Below are 10090 nucleotides of genomic sequence, written 5' to 3'. Positions count from 1 at the left end.
CCACAAGAGATATTCAGCAACAGTACTTTGGAGTAAAAATTGTTTGCCAACATAACATGGCAGACCTGGTTTAGGACGAATGTTGCTGTAATTTAGCCCCAGGAGACATCGTCTTCAGTTGGCTATACAACATGATCTATGTCCTTATATTTTTGAAGAAACGGAATCTAGCACCCCCACTCAGCTCAAAACAATATTTGTCTATCGCTATTTCCAGGTTATTTCCCTTCATCAACACAGAATAATTGTTCGGCTAGAGGTGGCACTGCTAAATTCCCGTTCAGAATATATAGTTTTCAAAGTGACAACTAGTCACTGATCTATAAATTAGAAAATTACTATTTTTAAATCTCACAGATCGTGTTGTATAGCCAGATAGAGACAATGTTTCCTGGGGCTAAATTACAGCAACATTAGTCCTAAACCAGGACTGCCATGTTATGTTGGCAAACAATCTTTACAACAACAAAAACAAATGTTTGAAAGTCTGAGGAGAAATATCGTTATTGACATTACAGTTGCACATTTAAGTACTTTCATTATAAAAGGATTGTTTCGAACGGAATTGTCAGCATTTCAATAGTTTATACTTGAAACACGGAATCTAATGGAAAGGAAATTGAGCGAAGCTTTTACGTGTTGGAGAGAGAGAGGATGTAATCTGTGAGAGGAGAAACACAGTGCACATAGGTATGAGGAAGAGTATGAGTTGGAGAGTGTGTATGTGAGAAAGAGAGAATGTGTGTGTGTGTGTGTGAGAGAGAAAGAGAAAGAGAAAGTATGTGAGGAAGAGGGAATGTGTGTATGTGAGAGAATGTGTTTGTGTGAGAGAGAATGTGTGTATGTGTGTGTGTGTGAGAGAGGATGTGTGAGAAAGAGAGAATGTGTGTGTATGTGTTTCCATTTTTACTGTTTTTTTTTTAAATGGTCTTGTAGTTTGTTATGCCCTTATATATTCTGTAACTTAGCAGGCTGACAAATAGATATTAATGAAATAAGTATCAGTCTGCTGTAAGTGTTGGATTTGAACTAATGACTAAAAGTCTTGAAAGCAGTGCCCCAGCATGGCCACACACCCAATGATTGACACTAGTAAAAGAATGCTTTAAACTCCATATCCAGAGATGTTTGAGTTTTTTGAGATTTGCATAATTTAAAACTGTTGCAATCTGATGATTTGGACTCACTTCCACCAATAATTTTTCGTTTTCAAAAACAGAAAACTTGAAATTCTTGGAGCTTCACAATATGTATTGTTGTTGTTATTTAGTCCCAAGTTGAACCTGATGGAATGAAACCTGTAATACAATGCATTCCAGCCACAACACTACATTATCTTATAAGTTCTGTCTTATTATGAGATGGTAAGCTGTGGTTGAAGGAAATTTAACTGCTATTTTCAGCAGATAAAGTGATCGTATGGTATTCATTGATAAAAGGAGATTCAAACAAATCGATTTTGTTATTAGAAGCCAGCTCCTACTTTTGTGTTTCTTGTTACATCACTCATCAGTCTGATTTAGCATTTAGATTCAACAACAGTCGTTAATCATATGAAACTATTTGTGTCACATGAACAATGTCTGTCTGTCGGAATTTCTTTGCACCCAGTTCCTATGAGTTTCGTTTCCTTTAAATAGAAACAAAAAAATATCAAATTGCACATATGTGTGAACGATCAGAGTTCAATTCCTAGACAACCTCAAATATTTTAGGTGCAGCCTTAGCCATGGGGTTAAGAAATTGATTTAATAACCCTCTGGCATAAGGTCTGGTCCCATTGCATGGAAGTTTTTCTGCAATGTGTGTGTCTGTGTGTCTCCCTATGCTGGTATTTATGCCCTGCAACCTGAGAGTACATGAATACAGATCACTAAGATATGTATCAGGCACAAAAATAAGTAACTGGGGTTGATATGTTAGGCTAAAAAGCCACAGCCCAACAAAGGGCAGAAAAGAGAATAGACATACAAATACAGTAATTTAAATGGACAAAACCATTTTAAACACATATAAAACTGGTTTTATATTTGGGTTGCATCAATAATGAATCTTTTAAATATGATTTCCATCGTTAATAGAAATGGTGCACAGACTTCAATTCTTTACCCACAAGCTGAAACAGGTTGGTTCTATGTTTGAAGGTTCATCTGGAGAAATATAACCCCACCACCAAACAAGCAAAAAAATAAACAGTTTGCTTGGTCTTACGCATGATTTACTATAGTTTAAATGGAAGAAGTTCCCTGGGGCCAGTGCTTGGTTCTGGTTTCAATAGAGATGGATTTGAAATAAATCTTGCTTTGGATAAGATGTTAGGTCTCTTACAGACAACTTCTGCAGTAAAACTGGCCCAAAACACAAATAATCACTGGTCCACTGTTGGACATTATCTTTTGCCTCTTTCTTCTACCATCATTACACTAGGTTCTACAAACTCAATTATGGCTGGATCCCACATTCTGCATTCACATCCATTCTCCCATCACAACAGATAGCGTTTCCAATCTCACAAATTTTATGCACAACATAATTTCTTTGAATTTCACTTCACAGAAACCCCCAACCCCTACGTTCTGTTGAATTCCCTCTCCACTAACAGCCACCCCAATCTCACCCGGTTATATTGACCTGTCTGAGAACGTGTAAAATAGAGAAGCAACAATTCGCCTCAAATTAACAAAGAAAAAAAAGGAAATAATAATAAGAACAAAAATCCATTTTTTTTTGTAAATTATGTAATATTTGTCATATCCAAGTTTTAAAACTATTTTCTCAGTTACACAACAGTTTTTTTTTACTAAACTAGAAAGAAAGAATGATTCTGAAAATTCTGATCTTAATGGAAATATTAAGGATATGTACTTGACAGTTGGATGCACTTCCTAATATTGGGAGAAGAAAGAAAAGTAAACCTAGGGACACAAATTGCAGGGGCTGCAATCAAGAACTTCAGCAGATTCCTTTCTTCAATACATTATTATATCTTTTCACATTTAATCAGCAGCTAACAATTAGGAAAATGGAAAAAAATGCAATAATAATAATAATAATATCTAAATGTTTACTTTGGTGTGTTTTTACACCACATCAAGTTTACCTCAAAAACTGAGAACACTTTATATTCTAAACTTGCTAAGCCATATTTACCTGCTTTGTATGTATGTGTACACACACACACACACACTCACTCACACACACACACACTCACACATGCACACACACACATACATACACACTGCCGTTCCTAAACCCTACACATCCAATGCTCAGACTCCTGGTCTATCTTTTCTCATTTATTGAAATAAACAATAATTTATTAATAATAAGGAAAGCCAGAAAGGCTTAACCTTCACTGCCAGAAAAATCAAACCCGAACAACAGCCAGAAAATCAGGCCAAATACTGGTGCCAGTTAGGCCAAGGGCCTTCATTAGGCTGCATTTTATGATTAGGAAGGGTAAATTTTTACAGAAAAGCCAAAAAGTAACTTTTAAAACATTAACAAAAAGAAGGGGAAAAAATAAACTCAGAAAAGTTCATGTAACATTGCTTAACACAGAAGGACCTTATTTACAGTCTTTATCACAAAAAGCAGTAAGAAATATAGTGATTAAGGGCAGTCTTGGATTAATTTCAATGAATATATTGGACATTTTTTTGGTTTGATTTCTTTCTTTTTTTTTTTGTTTTTTGCTTTTTTGTTTTCATTAGACTTGTATATTCCAATTTGTCTGTCAGTCTGTTGGCATGTTTCACAGCCAACCAAATGATTCTTCAAGTTGTTCCTCCATCCATTCCAGATCACAGTAGTCTGTTCAACTACTTTTAAGATTTATTTATCAAGAAATGCAAACATTTGGTGATAGTTTACTGATCAATCATCAATCATGCAACCATTTCACTCATCTGCAATCATTCAGTTTGGTTATTTTCAAACGATTCATACAAGACATCATCCTCACCCATCCTCACCAAACCAAGTGTTGGAATTCAACTTGATGGCATCAATTTTTCTTCAATTTTTCCTTTTCTGCTTCATTTTCTTTGTTCTATTCCAACAGAAGAACTCTCTTGGAACAAATTAGGAGTAAATAATATTTATAAAGTCAACCATTTTTAATGGAAAATGAACCAAAGTGAATTTTGCTATTTTGTTTTCAGGGCCAGAAGGCGAAGATGGAAGTCTGTGTTAAAAAATTTCCATACAATGTATAACAAAAGGGAGCTGTCAGTGTATGACCGCAGCTAGTATCAATGCCATAGTTCTGAAAAGAAGGGCATTTAAAACCAATCAGCTTATTAATGTACCAACATTTCAGATTGATCTCTTGTACACTTTTTTTCCTCCTTGTGTTAATATGTCTGCTCGTGTAGGGAAACAGCTATTTGTCAGGGCTTCTATATCCAACAGTCTCCACCTAAAATCATCACATTCTACCAACGAAACAAGATGACAAAAGACTGATCTATAGTCGTTGTCCCCCAGAAATCTGTTTAGCAGTTGTGCAAAGAAGAAGACGAGCACAACCACAGACAAAAATCTACTGCATCAGATGAAATGTAATGACAGCAGCAGTAGCAGCAGCAGCAGCAGCAGAAGCATCAGTCGTTGTGATTAATAACAACAGGAGGAGGAAGAAAAGGAAGAGAAAAAAGAACAGAGAGAAGAAGAGGTATTCATCCACAGGAATTAGTAGAGACAAATGTCACTCAGTTCAGCTGGTGTCACGATTCTCCCATGTAACATTTCTTGTGCGCTGTTAATCGTGCTGTGACAGCCAGCAGTTTCTTCAGTTCCGGCTGAAAGGTAAAAATTAATTGAATGTTAATTAATACTCAAGCCCAAAGTGGTTTTGGGGGTTTTTTAATCTCTGACATATCATAAAAATAGTTGCAATGAAATAAGACCAGAATAGACAAGAGAGCTTTTACATAATTCCCGAGTTTGCTCGATGCAACAAACTTGATTTGTTCAATGTAAAACCCAAACAACAAAACACTGCCAAACATTAGACATAACTGATGTGACTCCAGTCACAACAACAACAACATACTGAGATCAGTTCTAAGTTCAAATTCAATGTAAAAACAGAAGTTTCTAGACAAACAAAGTACAAATTCAGATTTAAAAGTATTACAAACATTGATAATTTATTATTTTTTAATAAGATTCCTTCGCTGTTAAAAATGTCAAAATATCTATCAACACCTTCCTACCAACATTTATCAAATAGAAACCAATGTTTAGGACAAACACCTTGAATACTCACAACATTTAATTGAATATCACAATTTTTGCCCCTGGTTACAAATACTTGCCATAATTCACTTCCAACCATCCATCCAACAGTTCTCACCCTTTCCGTCTGCTATCACCAACATCACTTCAACATCTTCATCCCTCACTTTATATCACTCCATACCCCACCCCACCCTCAATGTTTGTATTTGGTTTTAATCTGATTTATTTCTTAGTTGTTGTTGTTGTTGTTGTTGTTTTTACAGTGTTAACGAGTTTCAGTGTTAAAAGGAATAAATAAAGAGCAGAGATAATGAAATAACGTTTAATAAAATAAAATATGTGGAGTTTTTTTTATTTACCTTTGTTTCTGAAGCCAGTTTGATCTCTGCTACGTGACTAGCACAAAGTGTGTGTATCGTTGCCATATCACGAGCAAGATCTCCTGGTGTTTCTTGGTTTGTTTTTGGACATTCTGGAACATTCTGTAATAAAATCATTTATAGGAATCTATCAATTAGATAACTGATTGTAAAAATGGCATCAATATTACCAAATGTAGAATATTTCAATGGTTGGTTGTTTATAAGAGATTATGGTCAAAACTAAGAATGCAAAATAAAATTTGAAATCTCAATGTACTCAGTGAAGCAACAGTGACTATTAAAAGAAGAGTGTTTGTTCTCTCCAAATTCTGTCATCTCAAACAGGGCATGGACAAATTGAAACTTCGACGTCTGGCAGCTGACTTGGCAGACACCCATAAAATTATCAACCATCGTACAAACAATAACTCTGAGCCACTTTTCAAACTCCACCCATCTAACACCCGTGGACATATTTACAAAGTCAGAAAACAGCACAGCTCCCATGACTTCAGGGAACATTTTTTCACGCTGAGAGTTGCTGAAGCATGGAACAAACTGCCGGCATCGGTTGTTAGTTGTCGGAGCACTGCATCCTTCAAAACTTCCATGCTTTCTGAGATTCGCCAACACTACACCTGATTTTCTCCCCTCCATACACACACAGGCATGTATCTGACTCATACATTGTTCGCTTTCCAGACATTTTTACATTACTGCATGTACTTTATATGCACTTTCTGACAAGTTGTGGTGCACCTGAGCACTGTATACAATAATTTCATTATTATTATTATTTTTAATCAAATCAATTAAATTAAAGTGTAAGAAAATGATGACAGCAGTAGCAGCAGTCACCTGTCATCGATTACTTTTGTATGTTTGCATAGGGTTCAATGGAGACTTCCCTCCAATGCAAGCATCACAAAGCATTCGTTGTAGTCCTTTGTGAGATTCAACCTCTTCACATTGGCCCTTGCCACGTCTTCCTCTAAAACAGGTTCTTCCTTTCATTTCGATTATTCAACACTGCTCTACCCATCTCTCATCCTCCATAACTATTACATGTTCCCAGCAGTTTAGTCTACTCTCTTGTGAAGGTGCATGGCTCAGTGGTTAGAGCGTCAGGCTCACAATCATGAGGTAGTGAGTTCAATTTCCAGACCAGGCTGTGTGATGCGTTCTTGAACAAGACCCTTTATTTCACGTCACTCCAGTTCACTCATCTGTAGAAATGAGTTGCGACGTCACTGGTGCCACGCTGTATTGGCCCCTTTGCCTTTCTCTTGGATAATATTGGCCACATGGGTGACTGCTGGTCCTTCATAAACAGCCTTGCCCAGGACTTGTACCTTGGAGGGTAACTTTCTAGGTGCAATCCCATGCTCATTCATGTCCAAAGAGGGTCTTTAACCCTTTACTTTAGTCTCCTCTCCTGTACACTATTGCTCATTCCTCTTATATCCACGTTTTAGCTAAGCTTATTTCTGCACAGTCGTTCATGCCTCCTAAAATTACATATCCAGGGGATTGAACTCCCTTCATTACTTTCCAGTCTTACAACGTCATTCATCTTCACATAAGTTGAGCAAATCCCTAAATTTCATTATATGCCATCATTATTACAGATGGTATTTTAAGGTGGCGAGCTGGCAGAAACGTTAGCATGCCGGGCGAAATGCTTAGCGGTATTTCGTCTGCGTTACGTTGAGAGTTCGAATTCCGCCGAGGTCGACTTTGCCTTTCATCCTTTCGGGGTCGATAAATTAAGTACCAGTTATGCACTGAGGTCGATGTAATCGACTTAATACCTATGTCTGTCCTTGTTTGTCCCCTCTGTGTTTAGCCCCTTGTGGGTAATAAAGAAATAGGTATTTTAAAGTAGTTGGCATAAAACCCATGCCAAAGCAGACAGTAGGGCTTGGTGCAGTCCTCTGGCTTGCCAGTTCCTGCTAAGCCATGGAAGACATGCATTAAATGATAATGATGATGATGATGATGGAATTATAATAATTACACCATGACCACAAAGCTATCATGATTAAACAGTAAACATGTAATACGGACTTCAATGAAGACTTCCTTATTAAGACATCGTACAGAAAATAATAGTTTGAGTTTTAACTTGCAACTCACCGATAAAGTATCCAAAAAAGTTATCATCCGTTCTTTGTTCATTTTAATAAATGGATTCACTACCTTCATATAAGGTTCCTGGAAGAACAGCAAACGACATTTATTGAATTTCCAATATATACTCATGGAATGAAATGCAAAAAGCATCATGTACGTCTGACATAAATATCACTAATTCCTGTTACGTTACTATTTCACAAGTAATAATAACTTCAGAAATAAAGTTTTACATATTTTTGAATGGATACAAAAAAAAAGGTGGGGGAAGAATATTAATAAACTCATTTCAAACTTACCTTAGCACCGAATTCAACTAAATTTGCTAAGTTCTGTAATGATTTGGCAACAAGCTTCAATGAACGGATTGCCATTTCAGTTGGTGTTTCTGTAAAAGAAATTATTGAAAACATTTAACATCCTCCAAATGTTGACTGATTGTAGTGATGAGGATTTGTCAGAAACGCTCTTTAAGATGAATAACAACAGCAATATTTCTAATCTTGTTTTTCAGTTACTATAATTGTTTTTTGTGTCTGTTCTCTCCTAAGATGTTCCTGCTTTTGTAACACTAGACAGAGTTTGGACATTGCAGAAGAATTACTGCTGCCAATCTTGTTTATGCTGAATGTTGACTTATACAGATGAACTTCAAGAATATTTAATGGAGATTAGAAAAAATTCCTTTCACCAAAGTAAATTTTAAGGTTTTTGCCCCAAAGACTAGTTTGCCGAAATATAATTATTATTTAAGTTATTTAAGTAATTATATCAGAAATGTTAAGACCTTATCAATTCTGCTGGACATAGGAAAGGAGTGGGAAGTAATTCCATTTGCTGCACCAAATGTAAGCTATGGACACGGAAGAGATGCAGTGGAATCACAGGTAGATTAACAAATAAGGTCACCCTTTGTGTGAGGCAGGTGTGCAGAAACAATAAGCACTAAGAGCACATGGGACTTGATACTCTCTCAAATGTCCAGCGGACAGTTTCCGTTATCTAGGTAAGCGAATTAGCAACTGGGGTGGATGCTCTGAAAGTATTGTTTCTAGAATACAAATAGGATGGAGACAGTTCAGGGAGCTACTGCTTCAGTTGACAAGAGAGAAATGAAGGGAATATACTCTGCTGGATGTGCAGAGTCAACGTGCATGAATAACAAAGTGCAAATGCATTGAGAGAAAAGTTGGGCATAAGAGAAATCAAATGCAGCATGCAAGTGAGAAGACTACGTTGGTTTGGAGATGTGATGCGTATGAATGAGGACAGCGGTATAAAGAAGTGCTGGTCACTGAAAGTGGGTGGTACCTGTGGAAGAGGGAGACCCAGGAAGACGTTGGATGAAGTGGTGAGGACTGATCTCAGAATGTTGAGACTCACAGAGGGAATGACACTGGACTGAGATGTCTGGTGACATGAGCTTCTGGAGAAGACCCGCCATGTCAGTGAACCAGAATTCTAGAAGTACTGTGTCCCACAATAAAACTTCCATACACCCTACCCCAACAAACCAAACTACATCCACCCACTTCTCTTCCCTTCCTCACATTTCCTCTTCACACACTATGATTATCTCCCACTGCCCAATCCAGTCCTCACTACCCTGCTCACTGCATTGCTGCTGCTTCCCCCCCCCCTCTATATACCCAGATTCTCTCCAGTCACTGCATTTCCTCACTCCCAACTCACTACTCCTGGGCAATACCCTGCCAGCACCTGTCACAATTCTCCCTCTTCCTTACTCTACTATCTCATCTGCACCCTGATCCCCATTCGTTGCAAGTATAACCCTGGCACTTGCCACTATCCCTCTCCTGCTCTTGCTGTCTCCTACTCTCCCTTTCCCTTGCTCTCCCCTCAGGCTAAGTAATCATAAACCTGTTTCTGCCCTCATTCTTGATCCCTCTCTTGCCAGCTTTCCTTCCTTGTCCTGTACCATGTATCTCTTTCACAGCAGCACACTTCTTCTTAACTCCCACTCTCTCTCTCTCTCTCTCTCTCTAGGTAACTGTTTCTGCCTCTCTGTTACACTCTAATCTTTTTGTCATCTGACACAAGATCACCTCCTCCAATACCCTCTCCCCTTTCAAAGACTCTTTGCCTTGCAATATCATTTGGTGACCCTGCCAGTCCAGGTGCCACTTAAAGCACGCAGGCTACATTGTAAAATGGTTGGCATTTGGAAGGGCATCTAGCTGTAAAAATGATGCCAAAACTGACTTCGCCTGAGTGAGTGCCAGGTAAAAAGCACTATATCTATTCTACAAAGTGGTTGGTGTTAGGAAGGGCATCCAGTCGTAAAAAATATGCCAAAACACTCAGAAGCATGGCGCAGGCTCCTGCCTGGC

General features: G+C 37.7%; 1 protein-coding gene across 1 annotated transcript in view; it reads right to left on the bottom strand.

Moving 5' to 3' along the window:
- Positions 1–3387: 3387 nt before the first annotated feature.
- Positions 3388–10090, bottom strand: part of LOC115220785 (ras GTPase-activating protein 1) — a 57685-nt gene continuing 50982 nt past the window's right edge. Inside the window, exons 21-24 of the mRNA XM_029790932.2 lie at positions 8039–8127; positions 7743–7820; positions 5604–5726; positions 3388–4802 (exon numbers count right to left, since the gene is read on the bottom strand). Coding sequence (XP_029646792.1) covers positions 4728–4802; positions 5604–5726; positions 7743–7820; positions 8039–8127 — 365 coding nt within the window. The 3' untranslated portion in view covers positions 3388–4727. The remainder of the gene's footprint in view (positions 4803–5603; positions 5727–7742; positions 7821–8038; positions 8128–10090) is intronic.

Source organism: Octopus sinensis, linkage group LG17 (genome assembly GCF_006345805.1).
Source record: "Octopus sinensis linkage group LG17, ASM634580v1, whole genome shotgun sequence".
In the NCBI taxonomy this organism is placed as follows: Eukaryota; Metazoa; Mollusca; class Cephalopoda; order Octopoda; family Octopodidae; genus Octopus; species Octopus sinensis.
Note: the sequence above shows the minus strand (reverse complement) of the source record. Positions and strands in the feature narration are given on the sequence as shown.